This window comes from Empidonax traillii, unplaced genomic scaffold (assembly GCF_003031625.1).
Source record: "Empidonax traillii isolate 1590-97213 ecotype Southwest subspecies unplaced genomic scaffold, ASM303162v1 scaffold454:size726355, whole genome shotgun sequence".
NCBI lineage: Eukaryota > Metazoa > Chordata > Aves > Passeriformes > Tyrannidae > Empidonax > Empidonax traillii.
The window spans coordinates 430,706-456,455 of NW_020955647.1; the positions used below are offsets into that span (position 1 = coordinate 430,706).

At 50.6% G+C, this 25,750-nt stretch overlaps 2 protein-coding genes across 6 annotated transcripts; one reads left to right on the forward strand and one right to left on the reverse strand.

Annotated features, from left to right (window-relative positions):
* The first annotated feature begins 509 nt into the window (after positions 1 to 509).
* On the forward strand, positions 510 to 9,052 carry LOC114063159 (probable glutamate receptor). Of its 4 annotated transcripts, none has more exons than XM_027895242.1 (11): positions 510 to 642; positions 1,959 to 2,066; positions 3,172 to 3,203; positions 3,740 to 3,799; positions 4,350 to 4,529; positions 5,081 to 5,307; positions 5,577 to 5,674; positions 5,804 to 6,021; positions 6,437 to 6,662; positions 7,118 to 7,365; positions 7,847 to 9,052. In XM_027895242.1, the coding sequence occupies exons 2-11, from the start codon at positions 1,994 to 1,996 to the stop codon at positions 7,946 to 7,948; spliced, it is 1,464 nt and encodes a 487-aa protein (XP_027751043.1). In that variant the 5' UTR covers positions 510 to 642; positions 1,959 to 1,993; the 3' UTR covers positions 7,949 to 9,052. The 4 variants fall into 4 exon arrangements, with proteins under 4 accessions (XP_027751043.1, XP_027751046.1, XP_027751045.1 ...); XM_027895245.1 differs by having other exon boundaries at positions 3,172 to 3,194; XM_027895244.1 differs by having other exon boundaries at positions 526 to 638.
* A 39-nt stretch (positions 9,053 to 9,091) lies between these two features.
* On the reverse strand, positions 9,092 to 25,503 carry PANK4 (pantothenate kinase 4). 2 transcript variants are annotated; one of them, XM_027895240.1, is made up of 19 exons: positions 25,346 to 25,503; positions 22,775 to 22,857; positions 22,105 to 22,313; positions 20,432 to 20,615; positions 19,822 to 19,914; positions 18,820 to 18,973; positions 18,000 to 18,181; positions 16,529 to 16,610; positions 15,313 to 15,413; positions 14,527 to 14,682; positions 13,604 to 13,716; positions 13,045 to 13,132; positions 12,649 to 12,800; positions 12,193 to 12,248; positions 11,793 to 11,842; positions 10,461 to 10,568; positions 10,185 to 10,285; positions 9,637 to 9,705; positions 9,092 to 9,497 (listed from the first exon to the last, which is right to left on the reverse strand). In XM_027895240.1, exons 1-19 carry the CDS (start codon positions 25,467 to 25,469, stop codon positions 9,284 to 9,286), a joined length of 2,319 nt encoding a protein of 772 aa, XP_027751041.1. In that variant the 5' UTR covers positions 25,470 to 25,503; the 3' UTR covers positions 9,092 to 9,283. The 2 variants fall into 2 exon arrangements, with proteins under 2 accessions (XP_027751041.1, XP_027751042.1); XM_027895241.1 differs by lacking the exons at positions 9,092 to 9,497; positions 9,637 to 9,705; positions 10,185 to 10,285 and adding an exon at positions 10,938 to 11,030 and having other exon boundaries at positions 10,459 to 10,568.
* Between the last annotated feature and the right edge of the window lie 247 nt (positions 25,504 to 25,750).

The window sequence follows — 25,750 nt, forward strand, 5'->3', positions numbered from 1 at the left end:
ATCTGTGCCTAGTGGTATCACACTGATGTGGAAGAGGGCTGGAGGGGTTTACTTCTCTGACTAAAGCTTTTCAGATGGTCTTCAGTATGTTTTGCTTAAAAATATTCCCTCAGTTTTCTGCCCTGGCTCAGATCTTCACTGCTTGCCTGCAAGGTTTGGGTGAGAGGCCCTTGAAGTTTGTGCAGCAAAGGCTTGGAAAGGTGCACTGAGGTGACCCCACAGCATCACTGCAGGCCCTGAGGGGAAGGAGGTACCTGAGCAGCAGAACGTGTGATCTGCCAAGATGAGCCTCACAGTGTGTCTGGGCACAGAGCAGATGTCATTAACATCCTCCAGACCAAAAGTCACTCATGTAAAACTTCAGCTTTGGGCTGAAAAGCTGCAGGGAGGTGCTGCTTTTTAAAATCTGAATGCTTTTTTAACTTTAATGTCGACTTCATGCAGACTTAAAAAGTTAAATGTTTGAAAGGACCAGATGCCTCCTCACTCGGGGCTGGTCCTGCAGAAGCCACTCCTCCTCTGCCAGCTTTTAAACCAGGACTGATGCCTGGGATCTCTGAGCTTGTTCAGTGCCCTGGCATCGAGCTGCTCCTGCCCAGTCCTGGACAGACGGACCAGGAGAGCCTGGAGGAGCTGCTGCAGGTGAGAAACCGCCTTCAGTTTGTGCTCTTGGTCACCTGGAAGGGCCAAACCTGGTGCCCTCCCTGGCTGAAGGGTGTTCCTCCCTCCCTGCTGTGCCTGCTGCCTTCCTCCAGCACTGCTCAGGGAGTGACAGGGACCCTCTGGGTGCCTTTTGAAGGACTGAAAAGCTGAGGAGTGAGAGCTGACTGCAGCAGAGGGACTCCCAAACTCTTCTCGTCTTGCTGTAAAGCAGCAGAAAGCTTTGTAGCTGCTCAGGTGGGTGTGGGGGATATGGCAGGGGTTAATTTAAGCACTGTCCAAGGAACACTTTTACACCCTTGGGAGCAAATTAACCCCCTCTGCCCTCCCGTTGCTCTCCCCAGCTGGTTCTCTCTGTTAAATGGTTCTGGTACTAAATCAGACCCAGGGCGGTGTATTGGCCTCTGCAAAAAAATCTTTTTTACAGGTTTACACTCTGTTCTTTTAGTCAGCAGCCAGCGTGTTAACAGCTCTTCCTTCTCAAGCTGATGCCAGCAATGTATTACCAGCTCTGATTTAAATTTTGGGTTTTGAAGGAGACCACGTGAAAGAAAGATGATCTTGTAGCATGTACCAAATTGAAAGGAAAAAGGAGCAATAATTTACAGGTTGAATCTCCCAGGAGAAGTGCAGTTCCTCCCTGCCTGAAGATGCTGCTGCATTTCCTTTCCATGCCCGGGTGGGTGATGAACCTGCTCGGTTTTTGTGCTGCTGCAAGGACTTTTTACAGCAACACCAAAGTCAGCACTGAAATTCAACCCAGGGGGGAAAAAAAAATTCTTCTGTGTAGGTTTAATTAATTTCACTCGTTAGGTGAAAAATACAGAGAAAATGAGTGAGGGAAAGTACTGAGCTGTAATGGCAGCAGTTTTCACAGGAGTGTAGCTTTGGGGGTGTTTCCTAAAATCTGATGAGGTGAGATAACTGAAGCCAGTGTTTCTGAGCATCATGTGGAAGCAAGTCATACCACATGTAGGATTTTTTTGTCTTTATACTCTCATCTATGCTAAGTTTTCTTGGGCACTTTTAATTTGCTTTTTATAGTTTCTGGGGAAATGATGTCCTGAGCCTTGTTTGACACTGTGACAACAAAACAGTCAAGAGTATTGGAGTGTTTTGAGACTTGGCACAGCCTGGCATTGATTGCTTTTGCTCACTCTGTTGCTGATTTACAATGTGCAGTTACTTTGAAGCCTTGCAGAAATTTGAAATTTAAAAGTTAATAAAAGGGCCTGGTTTCAGCCAGAGATGAGGAACTGTAGGACCAGCTTTAACTGCTTGCCTTTCACCTCCAGCAGGAAGGTTCCTGTGGGCAGGAGGTATTTCTGCTCCCATGGACAAAGGTCTTCCCTTCACCCTCTGCGTGGTTACAGCCCTGCTGCTCCTGAGGGAATCCAGCCAGGCAGGTGAGGAGGATGATCCAGAAAGGTTGGCTGCACCCACATCTGGTTTAGTTCTTCTTTAGAGTGTTAGTTCCTTCCAGTGTTTAACTCCTGCTGCTTGCAGGGTCTTGTCCTGATGTGAGCCCTGATGTAGGACTCTGAAAGTCCCGGGATGCTGCAGGAACCATCTGCCCCTGGAGGGCAGGGCATGCCCAGGGAAAGGGGAAGGGAAAGGCAGAGCTTTGCAGCCCCAGTGGTTTCTGCAGCCACGAGTGGAGGGATGAGCTCTTCCCCTGCCTCTGCTCCTGCCCTGTCCCAGCCAGGTCGTGGCTGTAGGAGGGGTCCCTGCCCCAAACTCGGCCTCGGGGCTGCACTTGGGTCCCTCGGGGGCCTTTCAGGAGGTCTCACAAAGGGGCTTTGAGCAGCTGCGCCCCTGGGGGAGCTGCAGCCCCAGAACACGCTGTTGTCTTCCAAGAAACCCCACAGGTCTTCAGAAAGGGGCCTCAGAAAGCTGTTACTGGCTTTAATGAGTTTCCAAAGGGAGACAAGAGAACTCCTTTGTGAAGATTTCCAGCTCCCATGGAGAACTGTAGTGCAGAGGGGAAAAACAGGTTTTGTCTTGCAATAATGTAGAGTTCAGCACGAGGCCAGAAAATGCAAACCCCAAGGAGGAATAATAAATACATAGTGAATGAATAAGCTGTTATATTTAATGAAAAACTCTCAGCTTTTGCTTGAAAGACTGAAAACACCCTATTTTTTATTTATTTATTTTTTTAATCTTGAGGGATTTTTGGCTTTTGCACTGTGCGTTCTTTGATGCCAAGGAGCAATGCTAAGCATACTCTAGAAAAATCATCCTGGGCAATTAATGAGCCCTGTCTTGACCAAATTGTGGTTTTAATTGTGCATCTCAGATGCAGAACCTGTCACTCGTAGGGGAAGGGAGGAGTAAGAAAACCCAGTGCCTTGGAACTGGATGGTGAGGAACTTCTGGCTGTTCCTGGGGCTTTTCCCCAGGGCAGTGTCGTGGTTTTGCCCACCAGCCCAGTCCCTGGGGCTGAGGATGGTTTTGTCCAGGTGGATTTGCAGACAAAAAGGATCTGATTTTGTTGTGGTGTTTTTGCAGGAGCTGGGAGGAATGATGATGCTGTGAGTAAGGTACGTGGAAGTTCACTGGTGCAGAGCTACTAATGAAGGTGTAGGTGCCAAAGGCCTTAATTCAGAAACAGGTTGTGGTCATGTTTTAAATGCACTGTTCATGGATGGCTGGGTGTCTGTGCTTTCCTTTTGTATCTTGGGTCAGTGTTCACCCAGAAGTGAATCCATGTTTCCTTCCCTCCTGTTCTCAGGTTTCCCACTGTTCGGTGTCTCCTGGAATTGCTCTCTAATGAGACCTTAATTGGCTGATAACTCTTTTGTCTGCAACGTGAATTGATCTCTTGGGAAGGCTCTGCCGCTATGTGGAGAATTGTAACATTTAAAGTGATTTTTATTCGGACCAGGCACTAAAAGTGTCCTGTGACCTGTTCCTGTCAGGGAGCAGCAGTGTGCGGTCACTGCAGCTTGGGGGGAGGTTTGGAGCTGGTTGAACTCACACGCCCCTGACAACCCCAGGCTGTAAATTAAGCCCCAGCCTGGTGGGACCAAGTCTGGGGTTTTGAAATCCAACTGTTCCTTCCTTTTTTGGTTTGCAGGGCATTGACTCAAGGGGACAAGTTGAGGGGCTCCCAACCCTGACTGTCACGACGATCCTGGTAAGGCAGTGACACACAGACAGGGACAGAGCTGGAATTGCACTGGGCTTTTTTTTTTTCCTCCCATATATTTACAGGTGTTTTCTGGGCTGGCTTTGACACTGATGCCTCTGTTCCTCACAGAGTGAACCAGGCTCTAACCCCCCAAATGCATTACCCTGGGCTCCAGGCAAGGGCAAAGCAGCAGGTGGAGTGAATTTTCTGATCCTTTGCTCAGGCCCTGCCCAGCCTGTGCCCCTCACCTGAGGCTTTGCTGGGGCAGAGGAAAAGTGTTTGGCTTTCATCCTGAGAGTTTCATTCACCTGTGTGGGACCTCTGAGTCGCAGAGTGCAGCTGATGGCTGCAGGCAGGGGGCACGCCAGGGAACATCCTCCGAGCCTGGAAATGTTGTCCCTGCAACAGTGTGGAGAGAGGGCTTTGGGGAGGGCTTGGTAAACACTGGATTAACTCCCCACCAGTGGCCCTGCAGGCTGTGGGAGATGTTGTGGCTGTGGGGGGGGTGTCGTGGCCGTAGGGGGATGTTGCAGCTCTGTGTTGTCCCCCTGCACAGGAGGATCCCTACGTGATGGTGAGGGGGGCAGAGCTGGAGGGGTACTGCATGGACCTGCTGGGGGCCCTGGCGGAGATGCTGCGCTTCCAGTACCGCGTGAAGGTGGTGGGGGACGGGCAGTACGGAGCCGTGTCCGCCGGCGGCAACTGGACCGGCATGATCGGGGAGATCCTCAGGAAGGTAACGGCCCCTCCTGTCCCAAACACAGATTGGAAACTGAGGCACAAGGAGGCCAAGGCAGGAGAGGATTGCTGCACCAGGGCACTCCCAGTGCAGTGCAGTCTGTCCCAGAGGCTGCCCAGGGTTCCTCTGCAGTCCTGAGAGACCGGTCAGGCCTCTTGGCAAAACTTACCTTGGACTTGATCCCAGGCCGAGACTGGTCCCTTGCAGGATGGCAATAATGCCTCGGGCTCTTCAAGGAAGGAAGGGTTACCCCATGAGGTGCCACTCCCTGTGGCTGATGTTCTGTCACCTTTCAGTTAAACCCCTATGCCCCTCTGAACCCACTCTGCGCCCCTCTGAACTCTCTCTGTGCCCCTCTGAACTCTCTCTGTGCCCCTCTGAACTCTCTCTATGCCCCTCTGAACTCTCTCTGTGCCCCTCTGAACTCTCTCTGTGCCCTTCTGAACTCTCCCTGTGCCCAGCTCCGAGCCGTGCCAGGGAAGCAGCTGTTGGAGGGACAGAACTGCTCACTGGCCCGAGAGTTGACCCTCTCCTCTCCCCTCCTGCAGGAAGCCGACATTGCAGTGGCCCCACTGACAGTCACCTCAGCCAGGGAAGAGGTGGTTTCCTTCACCACACCCTTCCTGCAGACTGGCATTGGAATCCTGCTTCGGAAGGACACGGTTTCTCAGGAGATGTCCTTCTTCCACTTCCTGTCTCCTTTCAGCAAGGAGACCTGGACAGGCCTTTTATTTGCTTATCTGCTGACGTGCTGCTGCCTCTTCCTTGTCGCCAGGTATGACTGAATTGTTTCACAGAGTTTGCTCCAGTCAGGGGCTTTCTCAGCTACGAAGAGATTAGTTTTTAAGAGAGTAGCAGGAAGCATTTTGCTTTGAGGAACCGTCTGTACAGGTATAGTAGCAGTGCTCAGAAAGCTTAAGTCCTGTCAGATTAAGCCAGCATTAAGAGTAGGATCTCCCCAGGAGGAAGACCAGATCTCTTGATGTGGATTATTTATATTTTTTCCCCCTGAATGTCTGGGTTTATCCTGTCATTTTCCCCCAGACTGAGCCCCTGTGAATGGAATGAGCCAAAGAATGAAGAGAACCACTTCACCTTCCTGAACAGCCTCTGGTTTGGAGCAGGAGCACTCGCCCTGCAAGGTGAGCTGGGAGGGTGCAGCAGCTCTGGGAGCAGTGGGGTTTCTAAGCTGCTGGTGTATCCAGCTCCATCTGTGTTGTGCTGTCCTCTCCCTCCACACAACCCTCCCGTGGTTCCTGTCTCTGGTGCAGGAGTGACACCCCGGCCCCAGGCGCTGTCGGTGCGGGTGGTGGCCGTGGTGTGGTGGCTCTTCACCCTGGCCCTGCTCGCCGCCTACATCGCCAACTTCACCGCCCTGCTGAGCTCGGGCAGCGAGCAGCTCCCCATCCAGACCTTCGAGGACCTCGTGAAGCAAAGGAACCTGGAGTTTGGGACTCTGGAGGGCTCCTCCACCTTCTACTTCTTCAAGGTGCGGAGAATCTCCTTGTGCACACATGCCCAGCTCGTGCCTTAGAACAGCCTCATCACTATCAGTTTTCCTGGAATGCTTCAAGTATTAGGATTGTTGTTCTGCTCATCTCTTCTCCCCCCTTTTCTCACAGAAGAGCAGGCAGAGAGCTCCGTTTTTATTGTGTGTTCTCCTTTAGAGAGCACCCGTGCCCTTCAGGGGCTGTCTCCGTGTGCTTTGGGCAGGAGGTGCTGCCTGTGACACTCGTGTCCTGGTAACGCCGTGTCAGGGACTGTCCGTGCTCCCCAGGGCTCACAGTGGGCTCGAGGGGCAGTGCTTTCAGTGCTCTTGTTCTCCAGATTGTTTTACAACCCCTGCACACACGTGCGCTTTTTGTTTCCCACCTCGGTTTGACCCCTGGGTTTTTGGGCTGCAGAACTCCAAGAACCCCATCCACCAGATGATCTACGAGTACATGGAGAAGAGGAGGGAGCACGTGTTGGTCAAGACCTACCAGGAGGCCGTTCAGCGCGTGATGGACTCCAACTACGCCTTCATCGGGGAGTCCATCTCGCAGGACCTGGCGGCCGCCCGGCACTGCAACCTCATCCGGGCCCCCGAGGTCATCGGCGCCCGGGGCTTCGGCATCGCCACCACCCAGGGTGAGTCCTGTGCCCCACACCCCTGCCCCACGGGGGACAGGCTCTGCAGGGCCACGCTGGGGGAGCCAAGGCCTGAGGATGGACAGACAGAACACACGGGCCCCCAGCAGGATCACTGGCAGGGAATTCTGGCTGGCACCAACTCTTCCTCTGAACTGTAATGAACAAATGCTCCCCTCTCCCTGGGGTGTCCTGGGTTCCCAGGGGTGTTTGCTTTTGCCTTGATCCCGGGAATGCTGAGCTCCCACTGCAGTGAGCAGTGCAACTGTGGGGCCCGACTGCTGCTACTTCCCAAAGCACCTTCACCCATCCTTGTCCCACAGGCGTTCCCTCACCTCTGTGACAGCTCAGGGGGGTTGGTAGTTGTGTTCAGGGAACCTGAACAGGGCTGGGTCACCGACAGCGTAACAGTGGCAGGGATCTGCCCCATCCCTCTCTCCCTCTCCCATCTGCAGCCTCCCCCTGGACCAAGCCGCTGTCCATCGCTGTGCTCAAGCTGCGGGAGCTGGGGGACCTGGACTACCTGCGCAACAAGTGGTGGGAGAGCAGCTGCCTGAGGCACAGCCGGGACCGCTGGGGCCCCCTGGAGCCGCCGGCGCTGGGGGGGCTCTTCCTGGCCCTGGGTGTCGGCCTCGCCCTCGGCGTCCTGGCGGCCCTGGCCGAGCTCTCCAACAGCAGCCGCCTCACGGCCGGGCACGCCAAGGTGGGTGTGGGCTGTGCCCCTCCAGGGCTGCACCTCCACTGCTCCTGCTCCTCCGAAGAGGGGAGGGAGGCCGAGCCCTGTGTTCATCCCTTAAAGCACCAACATTTCCCAGCTGGGACTGTGGGATGGTTCTGTAGCCTGAACAACAGGGGAACAGTAATAAAACAGCCCCTCCCTCCCCCCCCAAAATTGAGTAGAAACGTTTCCTGTAGTCCCAAACCAGCCAAACTCATTCCAGCGTGCTGGGGGTTACAGAGGACAGCAATGATCAGTAACAAGTTTATTCTCAGTTATGGCTGTTCTTAAGTCATTTGACAAGCAGGAAAAGACACGTAATGAAACTGCACCAGTGTCTGAGTGTGCCCCTTGGTGCTGCTGCTCCCCATCCACCCCAAGGGCTGGGCTGTGTACATGGAAAAGGGGGATCCAGTGGCACAGAACGACCCATCCACTCCCTTCTCCCCTCCCCTCTGTCTTTCAGAAATCTTGTTGCTCTGTTTTCGTAGAAGAGATCTGCACCCGCCTACGTATAAAAGAAAAGGCCAGACCCAGCCAGGAGACGTCAGGGAAGGCAAATGCTTAGGAATGTTGTGCTGAAGGGTTGTACCATGTTCATGTCCTGTGATAGGGTTGTACTATGTTCATGTCCTAGGAGCTGTGCCAGTATAGAAAGATGTTTTTCTGCTAGTCTAGAGTAGTGGTTTTCTAACTGCACACAGAGCACTTCTGCAGTGGTGGCGGAGCTGGATGCAGAGGGAAATCGAGTGGCTTGGAAGAATTTTAAATTGATAAGGGATGGAGTGGAACTGTGACAAACAAGGGAGTGAATGGCCTGGTGAAATGGAGCTGAGCTGGCCAGTGGTGGATCCATGTCTAGGTTAGGAGTTTACCCTGTAAGTCCATAAATGCCTGTAGGAGCAAGTGACTGGGGACAGGTTAATGGGAAGCCTCTGCTACTAATTAGTGTGTGAGGTGCAATTTAGGAACATTAAAGCTCTTGCCTGACTGTTGTGATCAGGAACAACAGCTTAAGCATTTCAGCTATGAATAGCCTGTATTCCCTCTCTGAGCAGGAGATGCTGGTTGTTGGGAAGGTCATTCCTGAATCAGTGCTGTTTGTAACCCCAAACAGGCCCTCCCTGCATCCCAACCCCAGGAAGGGGAGCCCCTGCCACTAAGGAACCCCGGGAGTTAAGGAATTCCAGACACGGCCTTGTCCTTTTTCCCTTCCCAGCACAGGATAAGGGTCACTGTCTGGTGGCAATGTTTAGTTCTAGTTAACCTACTGAGCATGAGGGCTGACAGTGGAAATCCAACAAGACTAGAGCAGGGAGTCCCCACCTGTTCCTGGGAACAGACAGGGAGAGCAAGTGCTGGGAAATCAGAGCTGGTCATTATCTCAGCCCACAGCAGCTCCAGCTCAGACACAGCCTGAGCAGCATCTGTGGGGGAGAAGGTGGATCAGTCCTTCCATCAACTGAACTGCACAGAGCAGGAGAGATTTAGGTAAGTTTAAAAGCTGAAAATGCAATGTCAGGTTCACTTAGCACTTAAAGTCTATTTGGTACGTGCCCTGTCACTGCTGGCAGAGTAGGCAGAGATGTATAAAAAAGGTTTCATTGACATTTAAATATATTTCTATATGAATGTCTCACAGAACAAAAAAATAAAGTCTTTTCATCACAAATACTGCAGCATTAAAATAAACACTTACCAAAATAAACAATGAGTGATATACATATATATGTATTTGAGTGTGTAGACTATAGAGTGAATCATATTGTTGCTTTTTCAGTCACAAAAGCACAATATAAATACGGAATTTCCTGTGAACTCTTTTCCCCTGTTGTAATAAAAATACATTCTTTACAGTTAAAGTAAAACTAGTGCAAGTCCATCCTGTGCTGCTCCCAGCCCATCATTTACATGGCACTTCGTACTTGAAGATGACACTGAAGATCTTGCCCCCGAGGCGGTCGGCGAGCCACGAGTTCTTGATGACGGCCAGTTTGAGGCTCTCGCACCTCAGGGCCGCGTAGTAGTTGGTGTGGATGGCCCTGCCCATGCCCTCGATCACCACCAGGTCCGTGTTCCGCTCCCGCACCAGCACCGCCAGCCCCTGGTCCAGGCGGCTGCAACGAGGGGGGGTCAGGGCCACACACCCCCCAAACCACCCCTGCCCCTCCACCTGCACCCCAGGGCTGCTCCAGAGCCAATCCCTGACCATCCTGCAGATGAAGGACACAACAACCCTGCCCTCTGCCCACCTACCTCAGATCCAGGCACGGAGAGCTGGAGCCCGTCTGAACCAAGAGCAGCTTCTCGTCCCTCAGGGCAGAGCTGTTTGTTAAAAAAGAACCAGACAAAACCTTTCAGCAGCTGCTTCAGCAGAGTCCTGCACATCTGGGAACAAGCCAGAGAACCAGGAATATCGAAGCCTCCTTGGCCAAGGCTTCCCTTCCTGCTGGGACTTTGCCAGGAAACCCTCTATTTCCTTGAGCACAAGGGTTATTGAGTGAGCCCCGTGTCCTCTCCCAGGGACAGGCTGTGTGTGACAGGGATGGGTTTGCCTCTACTAATACAGAAAAGTTCTGATTGAGTAGCCTGAGCACTTCTCAGGGAAGACACGGACAAGAATTACAATTATGGGCCATCAGGAAAGATCCGATTTCTACATTTTTCACCTTAACAAAAGCAAACCCTCTGCCTTGGCTTTTGTCCAGGCTGCAGCTTTCAGGCACTAGGAATCCCAGTTCACTGTGGGCTCAGTGAGTGCCAGGGACTGTTTCCCCCCTGGGATGACCCCGTTCCCTGCTTACTGGATCACGGGGTCCATGGCCGCGATCCGCTCGGTCACGATCAGGGACTCGCTGTAGGTGACGTCGTTGAGGGCAGGGCCAGAGTTACAAGCCAAAATAACCTGTGGGAAGGTGGCAGGAGAGTTCACAGTGAGCCCCTGGAGTGCCAGATATTTGAGTTATTCCCAGTTTTTGGCACAGAGGAGCCAATCTGAAGCGTCCTGCTGGGAGGGCAGCTCCACCCTCCAGCAGTTACCAGAGCTCCACTGCCAGGAACTCCCGAGGAAAACCACTCACCTCTGTCCCTCTAGAAAGGAGCTCTCGGACAAAAGGAAAGACTCCTAAAATTATGTCTATTCCACTGTTATCTGCGAAAATTAAGGCACATTTATGAGGAGGACCCTCCTGCAAGAGAAAACCAACGCATTCAGGATGGAGCACAAGTCACTGCAGAACAGTTTGTTATGTACAACCACTCTATCCAGGAGCCCCATCTGTACCCTCAAACACTCGAGCCTTTGGGTCTCTGTAGCAGCAAAGTCCCAGCACAGACTGGGACAAACAGGAGGAACTGGGTCTCTGCTGGTGTCTTTGCTCAGGTGTCTAAAACACCCCGGGTTCCTCTGCTGTGCTTGAGACAGGGCTCTCAAACTCCAGCAGTAAAACCTCCACCTGCCAGCTGGAGCAGGCCCAGCTCCAGGGCCAGGCCTGTCACCTGTCTGGGCCTGCAGGTCCCACTGTCTCTCCGAGAGCGTGCTGGAAGTCAGGACCTACCTTGGTGGGTGTTTAAAGCCAGCCTGGTGCTGGCTGAACAGGATTCCCTTCTGCCAGGAAAGGGCAGGATGGACTGCTGGGGGCAGTGACATCCTAAAATGAAAAGATATTGCCTACTCTCCATTAACCTCTTCATTTATTCCCAGTCTGGTGCTATGAAACTCAGTTCACACCAGCAGAAGAAGTGAAAGACACTTAATTCCTAATAAAAAACTGACAGGACAGTGCTGGAGGTTCCTCAGTTATCCTCATGACACAAGATTAGCTGATGCTCTGCTTTAGGAGGTAACACAATAATGATCTGCCATAGTCTACTCATCCCAAACCTTTGGGCTGCATTTCCAACTGAGAGATTTACACAAAGACACAAGAGTGTTTCAATTAACCTTAATTAAACAGTAATAGAGACCACATGGGGAAAAAAAGCTTTGCTAATTGATAAGTTAATTACTTCCAACAGGCTCCTACATTAATGACAGTTTAGACTGGCTACTCAGAGGGAGGAACAGCCCAAATGCCACATCTGGCCCCAAGTTTTCAAACTCAGGGGTCTGGTTGTACAGAAATAAGTCCCTTGTGAGGAGGGGACACACTGTGGTGCCTCTGGAGCAGCTCCAAGAGCAGCTGAGCTCCAGTGCTGCAGTTCCTGTGGGATTCCAGAGAAGCACCTGGGCTGGTAACCAAGTGTCAGACTAATCCCTTTATTCCTTTCTTTATGGTGAGTTACTGGGACTGTGTTACCAGGGTTTGTTCTGCATTGTCTGAACAGTTTGTTAGATGTGCTAAACCCCCAGGATCCATCAGGTGGTTTGAGGATGAAGGTATTTAGTGTGTGGGTTGAGTGTGGTGTCGTACCTTCAGTCTCTGCAGCCACTGGCTGTAGGAATCTTCCAACCAGGGACGTTCTGTGGCACAGAGAGAGTTGGGTCAGCATTTCTGAAAGGCACTGGTTCTTACAAACAGTCATCCTGCACACTGTCAGAGCAGTCTGTCCCTCACAGGGACAGAGCCCTTAATGCAGCTCTCTGTGCTGAGGCTCCTGCTCAAGGAGGGAGCTTTGCAGGATTTAATTCCTCTGGAACACAAACAGGAACATTCCACCCAAACCCTGGACCTGTATTTAGATAACCCTAACAAGTACTAATGTTTCCTTGTCATGTGGGCAGCAGAACTGCCAGAACAAACAATCCCACTCTCTTCTGCTCCCTCATTTACACAACATCCAGCTCCAACCACCACCTGGATCCCCCTGTACCTTGTAGCTTTGACTTGGCTTCTTCAAATCCAAACTGTGGCTCAGACTCCAGGACACTGCATCAGGAGAGAAATAAAGAGGCCACAGTTACACACCTTCCCCTCACACAGCTGTAATTCAAACATTCTTACAGCAGGTGCTCAGCAATTTTACTGCACTGGTTATTCTAGGGAGGGCCAGGATTGGGAAACAGCACTTTGTGCTCCTGTTAAAGACAAAAGGCTCAGCTGGACGTTCAGTTTGAGTTCTGATGCTGACAGGAAAATGTACAGCTGCCTGCCAGAGGCACAGGGTGCAAATGGAAACCTCCCCTTACACAACACTCGGAAGCAAACATCCAACACTTGACTAAAGTGAAACACAAACTCCAGTTACAGTTGAATTGGTGCACTTCAAAAAAAAACCCCAAAAAACCATAGAAGGACATTCTGTAGCTTAAAAGGATGCAACACCTACTCTGAGACTGCCTTTGCTCCCCAGTCGAAGACATTCCCTGCCAGGAGTCCTTTCACCAGAGCAAACTGCCTCTCCTCCCAGCCCAGGGAATCCAGGGACTCTATTACACTCTGGAAACACTTTAAGGCTATTCCATTTTCTTTCTGCTTTACCTGTAAGACAGACATGAAATGCTGGTTTGTATCAAAAGCTTCTTACCCATCCTTGGCTGTCTCAGTCCAAGAACATGCTCAAACATCTCCTCTACATTTGTGGCCTCTCATGGACTAGCAAGTTACTATTATCAGTGTGCTTAGGATCAGGGAAAAGCTTGCCTGGAATTCTAATAAAAATCTTCATTAGAGCCAGGATATGATCCAGGACATGTGTTGTCCACCCTGTGAGGCAAGAACTCACCTTGGAATAGGGGTCTGGAAAATTGAACTCGTTTAAACAGTGTTCCCTTGTATCCAGGAGACTCCTCACTGTTAAGGTACCATATGCACTGGAAAAAGGGAGAAAAAGAGATTAACTACTTTAACAGAAAAAGTTCTTCTTCTCTGTTTCCTCCTGAAGTCACAGCACCTCACACAAGCACTAAAGCTAACAGTCTCATTGCTAAACCCTTGCTCTAAGGGGTAAATCTATGATATAGATTATTTAAATACAGGGAGGGAGAATGTTCAGAGCAAGGCCAGACACTTGAATCAACCTGCTGCCATTTTTAATAACCACGTACAAACTTTTAATAATGAATTTCCTGCCAAGATGCAATTTCTCTGTTCAATTCCAACACAGGAAATCCAAAAGCTCTGTGCAGAGGACCTGATGTTTGACACAGCAACTTGCTGCAGCCTTCAGCCTGCTTGGCTTTCAGTGTCCTCTGCTTCACAACCTGCTTGGCCCTGATTTTTTGTGGGTGTGCTGTCTCTCTGGAAGCAGCACGTGCTGCCAAAGGGAAGGTGAAGGCACTTACAAGGGCTGCTGCCTGAGCGTCTGGAGCTTGTTCCAGTATTTCTGCCGGAACTTCTCGGCTCTCTCCTGAGCATCCACGGAGTCTGGCTGACTGGCTGCCGCTCGCTTCGCCACCTGGGACGGAAATGGGGCAGCACTGCAGTTACTGAATTAATTCTTCCTCCGTGTGACTGCTCTGAAGTTCAGCCTGAGAAATAACCCCTCCATCTGCCGCCCTGCTCAGTGCCTGGGGCCCGTCTGCTCCCTCCCACTCAGCACCTCCCAGCCTTCCCTCCCTGCAGCCACCAAAGAGCAATTTTAGTGCCTCTTCTCCCAAAAGATTTCGAGTTTATTTTCCAGACTGTACTTTCAGAAATCAAACACAAGTTCTAACTGCTCATAGGAGGGGAAAACAACAAATGCACACACACAGACAGAAGGAGAAGCAGGCAGAGCTGTAATGGTGCACATCGACCCCTTGTGTTCTCTCTTTGTTTACTGCAGGGGCTGAACCAGCCTGAGAGCAGAGCAGAGCACTCCTGTGTGAGTCAGCCGAGCTCCTGCCATGGACAGTGGCTGTGAGGCAGCAGCACTGTCCCCAGAGCAGGAACAGGCCAGGGATCTCTGGCCTTTGGTTGTGTAACTGTCCTGCTTGCAGCCCTGTACAGAGAGGTGTAGGTGCTATCAAAGGGAGAAAATGCTTTGAAAGCACCTTTAGAAAAGGAAAAAAAAGCACCACAGGAGAGGAACACTTCTGCCTTTGAAGGTGCCAAGCACTTCCTCAGGAGCCTGGGACAAAGTCAGGAGCCTCTGTTGCAGCAAGAGGGGCTGCACTTGCACACAGAGGGGTGACACAGCAGCAGTATAAACAGGACAAACATGCTGGTTCACAGATTTATTTGCCAAATAGCTGTGTCAGTCACAGGACTGTTGCGTGACACTCACCCCATCCAGGGCCTCCTCGAAGCAGGTGAGCCAGTATTTTCTGGCCATGGCATCATCTGTGAGGTCAACAGTATCTGGGATGTAGGTGGAGGGGTCTTTCAGCAGTGGCAGGTTCACAAGTGGTCTCTCCAACCTGTCCATTTCCAGCATGTCAAACTGGGTGCCAAGGGAAAGGGATGGATTACAACTCATTCAGAAGTGGATTCAGAGCAAGTTAAACAAGTACAAGGGCGGTCAAAGCCCAGCCACAGTTAAGACGGACAGACTTGCAGACAGTTTATATTATTTATCCATGCCCATCCTACAGACAGAAATTATCAAGTTTTATGCCAGTTTTCCTGTGAAATCAGAATTACTATACTGTCAGTGTGTTTGAGAGATGACTGGGCTTGTGCTCTTCTGTCCCATCATCAGTCTTCTCACAGGAAGTGAATTAACACTGCTTAAAGACAGTGGAACATCAGATTGCAAATTCTGAAGTGTTTCAGCTGGAGCAAAATCCAGCTGCTTCAGAGAAAGGGCAAGAGACAAAAGTTCCCCCCTGGTTTGGCGAAGGAGAATAAGACCAAGATGGTGAAGGAGAGTAAGACAAAGTAGCAGCCACAGCCTGTTCTGTGAGAGTACACCAAACATCACACAGGACACAAGACAACATCACAGGACTCCAGACACCAGGTCAGTCACTTCTCTGGGCAAGCAGGAATCCCAGGGCTGCAGAATAGCGACCTATTCCCACACCACCACTGCTAAGAGAACACACACAGCTCTAGAAAGGACCCCACATACTGTACCACTCCGTGTTCTCTGCATGGGGTAAACATCAGGTGATGTGCTCATAAGACCAGAACTCCCAGCATAATTCTCTCCCCAGCTGTACTGGTTTGGATCTAGAAAAGAGAAAGACAGAGACACACATAATCTGAAAATACAACTGGAAATACTCCTGTGAGTGAGTCTGGAGCCAGCACTCCTGCTGAGCAGCTGCCTCACTGCACAGGCCAGCTCCCCTTGTCTTTAACAGCAAACATCATTTTCCCCCTCTAACCCCCCAAAGAAATGTTCCAACCACTCAGTGAATTACCTGCTCCAAAGAGCTTCAACCTGAATGAGACAGGAGACAATTTAAGTTCTACAATCGTTATTTTTAACCCCCTTTCCTTGTCATTAACCAGCATGCCCTCAAAGCACTACGACTGAGCACGATTTCTTGCTTCTAAATCTGGATCCATTATTGACAAAACAGAATTACAGAACTCTCAAAGCACAGTATAAGTTTCACAGGAACACTGAAGTTACTTCTAGATTTGTTTGAGAAAAAGTTTAATGAGCTCAGGTGTACAGAACATGCTGCAGAAGCAGTGTCTCTCATTCCTCAGCAGCTGCTTCCTTGCCCATCCCTAGGAAATGGGTATGAACAGAACTCCACATCCATTACTCTGAGGTGTATTTGATACTACAACTGAGTACCATTAACAGCCCCACTCTCTGTCCCACTGTAACTGAGGTAATGCCTGGCTTGCCAGTGCACTGACAAGGGAAAAAGAAAACTAAAGTGGCAGAATTCCAGCAAAGCTCCCTGATTCCGAGGAGTGCTGGACAGGAGGGTCTCATCTGTGAGGCTTTTTGCTCTCAAACTGACAGTTTGGAGATGCTGGTCTTCCTCAGCACATTTACTGAATTCAGAAGTGGTTTCTTAAAGAGGTGGAAAGCTCTCCAAACCCACATTTCCCTGGCAGATTTAAAGTTCTGACTGCTCCTGGCAGAAGTGCAAAGAAGAGAAGAGCCCAATCCTGCTGCCTTCTCAAAGGTGAGCAGGAAATCCAGTGAGAAATTAGGATGTCCCTGCCAGAATGTATAAACCCAAAGCCCAGCATCTGTGTTTAGTAGTGCCAAATGTATTTATTTAGGCAACAGCTTACATGCAGCCTCTCGAGAGAAACTTGGACAGTACACTGACATTTCAGAACACAGCATATACAGAACAGAGCAGTGCTGTACTTACTGTCTTGTTCAGCTCCTTTTAAAAATGCCCCAATGGCTCCCAGGTAGCCTTCATGTCTCAGGAACAATGCCTGAACCTCTCCCTGCCACAATATGAAACATTGCAATTGGATGGTCCCTGAGGGCTAACAGGTACTTCTTTGTCACTAGTTTTACACTTAAATTTAATAGAAACAACTAGAAGACGGCAATATTCATTTGTGCTACATTCTCACACATTCAGTAACTTTAACTGGTGCTGCTGAAAGCGCAGGGGAGGAGCTGCTCTCACACATCCCTGCAGTTCTTACCCAGCTGGACACATGCACGGGTGGGCTGTGCTGAGGCTGCACACCAGAGCACGGGGAGCCAGGGCCTGCCCTGCACCAGCCATGAATATTCAACTCCTCTTGCTTGGACAGGCTGGAAACACAAGGCCATGTGATTCCCAGGTTCAGCGGGTGCCACTGCCTCCAGCACATCTGAGGCACTGCTCATGGCCCTTACTTCATTGCTCACCAACAGACAGAACTGTGTGCTGTCCCTAGGCAAGAGCTCCCCATCCAAAGGGTTTAATTGTCAATATAAAGTCCAGGAATGCTGGGCAGAATCCCCCACCCTGCAGCAGGGCCCCTCGGCTGTCCCAGGCTGGCAAACACGGCCTTCTCCGAGGCAGCCAGCAGGGACTGTGGGAACAGCTCACCTGAGGGGAGCTGCAGGAGAACAGCAGCTCCCAGGGAGATTTGGACTGGATTCAGAACTGCTGATAAAGTGACTCTGATAAGAACTTAAAGCTGCGGTTTTGCAATAATTTTCTCGGAACCCAAAGTTCTGCAGAAAGGGACCACGACGTTGGAACAAAAGGGGAAAAGCAGCATACAGGGGTCTCTTGCCTGAAGCACTGAGATGGGAAAAATGGAGTCACCTACTCTATAAAATTCCAAAAGTGCAGGAGCTAATCTAGCTGTAATAGTCATTAATGAGCTTTTGGACTTGACCTTTTTTCAAGTGAAAAATCTTCAGTATCCTCCACAGCTTCAAAACCTGCAAGGAACTTCAGCTTGGTTGACTTGGGGTTTGATTATTTTTAACAACAAACAACAAAACCCCACTGATGCCAACTGCTGTCTGAGCAGGACAAGCCCACGCTGCAGGGCCTGAGGGTGGGAAGGTGCAAGTCAGCAAGAGGAATTGAATAATGATGGTGGCTATCTAAGAACACAGTGAAAACTCATCACTGGGCAGCTACGAGACACTGTCAGTCAAAAACGGTAACAGAGGGAGGGAGGGAGGGAGAAAAAAGGGCCAGACACAACTCCCAGGCACTTCACAGAGATTTCACCCCTCCCACAACACAGCCCTGCCTCACCTACCTAAAGAGCAGCCCTCTAAGCTTCACTTCATGTGCAAATGCACTTATTAAAGCACCTAAACATCCTAGGGAAAGGACTAAGCAGGTGGCTTTGCTGCAGGCCAGCCTCTGCTCCCCTTACCTTGGAGAAGAAGTTGATGCTGTAGGTGATTGTGCGCATGGTGACGGGGTGGCCCCGGATGAAGAACCCTCCAAAGTAGATCTTATCCAGGTTGTGCAGTTTGGCATAGAGGCAGGCCAGCTGGCCAATGTCATTGCTGATCATGTGCAGTAAACTTTTGGCCATATCTTCTTTGGAAAACTCTTAAAGGGAAGGAACAGTAAAATCAAATGAAATGCAGCTGAGGAAGCTCCCATGGACTGTGCTTTTCTAACCAGGAGCCTGCAGCTGGGGGAAGGAAAACACAGCTACTTCAAACAAGGACTGGGCATTTGGCTGCAGGTATCGTGAAAAACAAACTCAGTGTCTGTGAAATATTTCTTGGGGGGAAAAAAAAAAAAACCTGCTGGAAAGGCCAACAGGAAATGGCAAGAATCCATTTCTTCTCTCTAGGAACCACGGACCATCAGCCTTGACCTGAGTCGCACTGCAGGCATTTCACTGTAACACTGAAAAGAAACTGCAAATTATAGCAAATCCCTGCCACAGGGCCTTTCTGGAGCCCAGAAAGCCACATCTATTTCCCACAGGAATTAATCAACCCTGGACTAACCAGACTCCTTTTTAGCTTTTCCCTAGACAGGCAGTCCCAAACTGAAAATTCAAGTGTCTGCTTGTAAAGCAGTACCCGATCATATTTTTAATCCATGAAACATTATGCAGACAAAGCACAAGGCCATGAGAAGGGCTGTGATTGTTTTCAGCTCTACCCTTCAGGTGACTCTAAAGGTGGCTCCAGGGGCCAGGGGGAGGTGGCTGGGCAGCTGTTCCACCCCAGTACCTTTGTCTGCCGTCGTGGACTTGCCAAAGCTGCTGGCGATGAGGTTCCCGCTGAGCCCCAGGGTCTGGTAGGCCCCTCCATACACGTCCTTCACCAACATGTCCACGTTGGTGTGCTGTCCCTTGGAGGCCAGCTGCAGCAACTCATCAAACTTCTGAGGGGGAGAAGCACAGTTACCACAGCTGTCCTGGACAGCCAGAGAATCTTGTTTATAAACCCAGGGTATTTTTATTGACCAAACCCAGGGGGTTCAGCTTGCCTTATAATTAACCCTGCCAGAATGAAGTCAGAAACACAGTAACTAAGAGGACAGGGAGTTATGTTTCCTTGAAGCACGAGAGAAAAACAAAAAGTTTGAGAAGAAGAGCCTCAGTGTGCTTTTACTGCTGCAGAATGTGTTAATGTCCCTGAAATTAAACTTGCAGGCAAGCTGCATTATCCCAATACTTAATTTATAACTCTGCTAACTTGAATTTCTTCCACAAAATCAAGACAGAACTAAGAGCAGGCACTGTCATGTTGTAAGATTTCTTCTTTAAGAGCATCAAACAGAAAGCACAGAGCAAGCTGTGCCCTCCCTTTGACATTTTCTTATCTGGTGCACAAGGAACTGCAGCTTTTCCTACACTGCTGACATTCAGGACACTCGTTTAAGGCACGTGGCTCTTTGGCACAGGAGAGACCAGCATGATGCAAGAGCTGAGGAGAGAAGCACCAGTTCAGTCCTTGTCCTGGCTGATCACCAGCCTGGGATTTAGGTGAGGAACCCCTGAAACTGTAACATGGGACCAAGGGGCAAAATTCCTGCTTTCTGCTCCCAGACATTGGGCAGTAATTGGGTGTTCTGTGCTTTGCTTCTGCAGACAGTATTGCAGGAACTGCTTTCCTCTACAAACACTCCTTAAAAACAGCTATTTCTCCCTATTCAGAGCCTGGCATTCCAACATTCCAAGCTTCCTCTGAGCATTCATTGAATCCCATTCAAAACAGACACCTGGTTACCTTTGTTTTGGTGAGCAGTGCTCCAAGACCCCAGAAGGTTCCACCTCCAATTGAGCTCCCTCCAATCCACTCGAATTTGTCTTCTGATTCTACCTGTCAATCAAACAAGGCAGATTTGTCTGGAAAGCCCTGGATAACTCTGAACACACAGACAGACATGAGAGTGCAGGGTTTGGAACAGTGGAATTATTGTAACTTATTTAACTGTGTCAGTGGCAGGTGAGAAGTGCACGTTCCACATGCTTATATCACAAGCAGTTTTTGAAGTCTTTGTATTTAATTCTTGGCCAATAATCCTGAATATAGATATCAAATAGAGTCCCATCAAGAGTGTGACAAAACAAACATAGAAAAAATCACTTTGATCTGACAGCCCTTGTCCTCACCAGGTAATGTAAGAACTTCTCTAAACACCAAATTAAATGTGATTAAGAAGAAAGTGATTGAAATGGAAAAGCTTTCATAACTCTGTAATAGAAATAAATAGAAACAATTTTTTTTTAAAGGCATTATTTTCTTTCTAAACCTTGCACTGCCCAAGAAGAAAGAGTAAGATGTTTGAGATCACCTTTATCCAATACCCCAATAAATCCCTTTAGCAACCACTCACCTTCACTATAGAGACCCCCGAGCCAATATTCACCAGCAGGTAAGGGAAAATGTTTGGGTGGTTCGTCTGGAACCGGAATTCCGTGTCCGAGTCCTTCTGGTAGGCAAACACTTCGTGGGGGATGTTCCTCAGCACAAAGTTGCACCCCTTAATTAGGCAGGTCATTACATCTTCCTTATCAACCCTGAGGGGGAGGAAGAGCCTCAGGTCAGTGTCCCAGCCCTGCTGATAAACCCGTTTGCTTTTGCAGCAGCAGTTTACCCGCAGCTCCCAAACGGGGATTTCACACCAGGTGGCAGCAGGCCAGCTCCCCAAAGACAGGAATGCTGCTCATCCCGGTGCTGCCCTCCTGGCCAGGCTGGAGTTGTGTTACACAGTAACTGCACTCGTGTTGTCACTACAAATAATGCTGCCCCCTCTCTGGCTCCTGTCCTCCCTCCTGCCCTGTCCCTGCACCCACGGAGAAAGTAGGTTAGGAAGCTGAACTGGACATTAACCTAAGGAAACAATTCCCCACCAAGGATTAATTGTCTAGTGCTCTTCCCCTGCCTTCTGATAAAGGACAAAAGGCCTCCTCAACATTTCAGCACCTGCTTATGACAGATCCAAGGGACTGTGGGGAGCCTACAGCTGGGATTAGCAACCACAGGAGAAGAGAATGCTCACAAGAGCAGCAGGAGTCACAGCAGGCCATGTCCTGAGGCAGGAGTCTGGGAATGGGATATGTGGTTTAGATAAGATGAATGATAAGTCAGCTACCACTTAGTGACTTCTGTTAACTTCTGTGTCTATGTACTGCCACTGACTTATGGGAAATTCTTACATGAAATGCCATAAACCCCGTGGAAAACACACAAACACATCTCGGTGACTACAGACTGCTTTGTGAGTGCCAGGGTGGAGAAGGTGCTGCTGTCTGGGGACCTACTGAGAATGTCACCGCCACATGAAAACCAAACCCAGCTGCATCACGGGAGAAAAGAAGGGAAACTGCCTGCTTGTCAGGATTAATTGATCCTTGTCTTGAGTAACTACTAAGTTAGTAACAGTCAGTAAGGTACTGATGTGGGCTGGTGTGAACAAAAGTTACCAGAATCCCACCTATCAGGAGAAGAAAGTAGTTTGCACAGGCAGTGAGAAAGCAGCTGAGCACAGACCCTCAGGGGCTAAGGAATGTACTGCACAGGATCACGGCCTTGAAGTTCCCCCCAGTAACACCAGGTAATGTTTAATACTGGGGTAAATTAATGGCATTTTTTTCTATAACTGCAGTAGAGTTTCAGCATATGGTGTTTGATAATGGTGTTTGAACAGTGAATTTCTGATCTGTAAATTCAAGGGGCTGCCCTCTAGCCTCCTGCCAGCCTGTGCATGGAGTTTAGGTAGGAGGTATACAGTGACTGTACCACATTAGTTCATTCTGAGCATGCCCAGGAAAATGTTAGAAGCTTTTGGAGTGGGAGGAAGTCAAATCCTTCATGGAAAAGAGCTGGGATAATGCCCTGCTTTCCTCTCTTCCCTGCCCCCTGTGAGCTGGCTCAGCTGCTGCCCTCCCTCTGTCAGCCCCTGATACTGTTATCTCGGGGTGTGGGTGGCAAAGGGAAGGTTGGCCTCTAAAACCTCCCCAAAGAAGAAATACATTCCTGTAACTGAGTTTAAACGGTTCCACTTACTTCAACCCCAACTTCTTCTCAATAAGATCTTTGAATTTATAGGCACCACCACCTGTAGCTTTGATGACTTTTGTCTCTGTATTGACAAGATGGTCTTTGATGAAATCTAGGCAGGTTTCAATGTAAGTGTTCTCAAATTTAATGAAGTGAAGTCGAGCTGTGATCTCTTCCTGAACAGATATTTCATACAAGGGTTCATTTTCTATGTCCTTTAAAAAAGAAAAGAATTTCTTAGAGATCTCTCTTTGAGAAACAAGGTTAAATGCTAAACTACTGAACATCAATACTTGTGCTTTTTTCCCTTCAAACCATGTTAATGCCATTAAACATAACATCTGAAGCTCTGTCAGAGAAGGGCAGAGTTTCACAGGTCTTAATTCTCCTTAGGCTGAGATAATCAGTTCTCCCATGCACCAGAGACACATGAAACCTCTCTGGATGACAGAAGTTATGTCTATGTAGGAGTAGGGGAGTTTTTACCACTCTTACCTGTCTAGGAAATAACTATTTCAAGCACTACCTGGCAATACAAACACTTCCAAGAAGTTTTATATAGAACAAGTTATTAAGTGGATTTGGCATAAGATTTCTGTTCTCCCCTGAGAAGCCAGTCCAGCACCTCACTCTTGTGAGTCAACCCCCTGCAGCTGATCCCTGCTGGAATTCTCACCTTTCCAGAGTGATCAAAGGATCTCACTCGTGCCACTTTGTGCTGCACAGTTGAATAATAAGCCAGCTTGGTTAATGAGCCACCTGTTCACAAAGAGATGACACGTTATGATTAATGCCTCACCTTAAACCACAGAACTTATGTCAGAGTTCTTGGCTTTCCAGGTCTCCTCAGGTAAAGCCAGATGCAATTAAGGTAAGTGCAGTGAGCCAAAGAACCCCTGGCCTGGTTAACCCCCAGTGCCCCACGGAGGGAAAAGCTCCACCCGCTGAACTTGTGCCCAGTGGTGTGGGATGACTGAAGGTGAGCCAGGCTGGTGCATGTAATGCCGTTTTTAACCTTGTCCACAAACCTTCTGGAACCCCCAGATCTGCTGCTCGCAGGAGGATTTTCTCAGTGGTTTTGCCAGAGCTGAGCAATGAACCCTCCTGCACAATCAGTGTTTCAGCAGCAACACTTTAATAATATTCCTGTAATACTCTTAGCCCGGGCCAAGTCTGCAAGTTTGGCTGGATAGAAGGTGACTGTGTTTTGAGTAACTGTTTTGCAAGGCTGCTCTTGGCTTTGGGGTAAAGAATGCTCAGAATGGTGTTTCTCAAGCCCAAAAGTGCAAGTCTGAGCAGAGCAGCCTCTTCAGGCCTTGAGTCTGCTCATGGCAATAAAACTTTCAACTCTCCCCTGGAAACAGAACTCAACCCCTTGGCCTGTCTTTGCACCTGACCTGTAAAATTGAGTTTTTGAAGTTACACTGAGTAACTTCAGTGTTTTCCACCACATTGCTGAGTGTTCCAGGCCTGAGGGTAACCATGACCAACTAGTGGGTTAACGTTAAAGTCCTGAAGGTAAATAAAAACCTGGCAATGTCAGATCCTAAATAATGGCTAAATGTGGTGGCACTGCATTCTGTGCCTTATAATAATCAGGAAACAAATGACAATCCCTTGTGCTGATGATGGCTTTGCCTTCATGACAGCACTGTCACCTCTTCCTCAGGGCTCCAATATTTTTATTAGGAAAATATTTGCAACATGTAGCCTGTGTTTGCTTTTTTTTTTTTTTTTTCCCTGACAACTTGAAGTGAGGCCAATGCAGAGTGACCACGACAGACACTTAATAGTTGCAAAGCCAATAAAGTTTCCCTGCCCTGGGCTCTGATTTCAGTGTGCCAGCCAATGCTTCGGAGCTTCTGGTAAACAAAGTGCACAGGCTGTTCTGCTGGTTCAGTGTGTAAAGGTGAGGGTGCTCTCAGCTTCCCTCTGGACTGAGGAATCACGAAGTTTGTGTCAGAATGTCACGTCTGTACAACACTGGCAATGACACAACTGCTCCAGCGGTTCGCTCATCACCAGATGTATGGTCTGCAGGGCCATGCTTTATCCATTATCCCCTTCCTCTCCCAGTTTTTAAAGACTTAAATCCATGCAGAACACCAGCTGAGACATGTCGCCAGGTTTTATAACTAATCCCACAACTCTAATGCCGTGCTGACCCGCAGAAAGGGCCAGCTCCAGCTGTTATTTTAACAGCAGTTTCTGAAGAGTGAAGCCGAGCAGACAGGTGACACGACAAGGTTGTTTATTGTGGTGCAGGTTTCCATCCCACCCCGCAGTGAGTCTCCAACACACTGTTAACCTGAGGAGTCATGCCTTTCCTTTTTTTTTTTTTTCCTTTTTTTTTTTTTCCCCTGGCCTTTCTCCTCAATAGTTCGACTGACCTTGTAGCTGTAAAACAGAGGCAAAACGTGCGACCTGGCACTAGTGTGAGTGTGCAGGGAATGGCCGCTAATCCCTGCCCGGGTGAGCCCGTCCCCAGGCTCAGCGGTGTCACCTGCCGTGTGTCCCCGTCCCTCGGCCCGGGATGGGCACATCGGGGCTGTTTGTGCGCTCGGGGTTAACGCGGGGGTTTTGGGGTGCCTGAGGCAGCCCCTGCCCCCCGCCAAGCCCCGCAGCCGCCCGGCCCTGCCCGGGCCGTGTCACCGCCGCCCTCCCCGGCCCTTCTCGCCTCTTCCCGGCCCGTTCCAGGCGCTGGGCCGGGGTTCGGCCGGGGGGTTCCGCACTCGGGCCTGGGGCGCTCTGAGGGGGCGCAGCCGCCGCCCCCCGGTTCGGCCGAGCTCCCCCCCGGTCCCGCCGCCCCCCAGCCGGTCCGGCAGAGCCCCCCCCCGGGTCTCGGTGCCCCGAGCGGGTCCGGCCGAGCCCCCCGGGGCACTCCCGGTGCCCCCTGCCCGCCAAGGGCAGCCCCGGCCGGGCCGCCCTGCCCGCGGCCCGTTACCCGCGCGGGGCCCGCCGGGAGCTGTAGTTCCGCTCCCCGGCCGCTCCGCGCCGACGGTGGCCAGCGGGACTGTAACTCCCGCCGTGCTCCGCGCCGCCCGCCCCGCCGCGCGGCCCACCGGGAGCTGTAGTGCGCCCCCTGCACCCCGCTACTCCCCGTGCGCCGTCCTGGACTACAAATCCCAGCGTGCCCCGCGCACGCCACCGCGGAGGGTCCCCCCCAGGGGGGCCGCAGCCGCCGCCCGTCCCCCGCCGCCGCCCCCTCCTCTGCGCCCCCACCCTCCCCCCCACGCCGTCCGGTTACCGATGTCAATGGCGAAGCGCTTGGCGTTCTCCAGGTTGCGGAAGATCTCGTCGGGCGGGAGGGTGATGCTCTTGTCCAGGCTGCCGTGGCCGCCGCCGCTCCCGCGCCCGCCGCGCTCCGCCATTTTGAACGCGACCCGCTCCCTCCCTCACCGCGGCCTCATCGGCTATGCAAATGTATGCGCATAGATCTGCATACTAATGAGGTCGGGGCGTGGGGGTGTGCGGGGGCTCCGCCCACCGTGGAGGGGCGGGGCCTGAGCGAGAGCGCGGGGAGGACACGGGGGGACACGTGGGGGACACGGGGGGACACAGAGAGACCCCCGGGATGGGGGACACACAGACACAGAGAGACTCCCGGGATGGGGGACACACAGACACAGAGAGGCCCCCGGGGTGGAGGGGA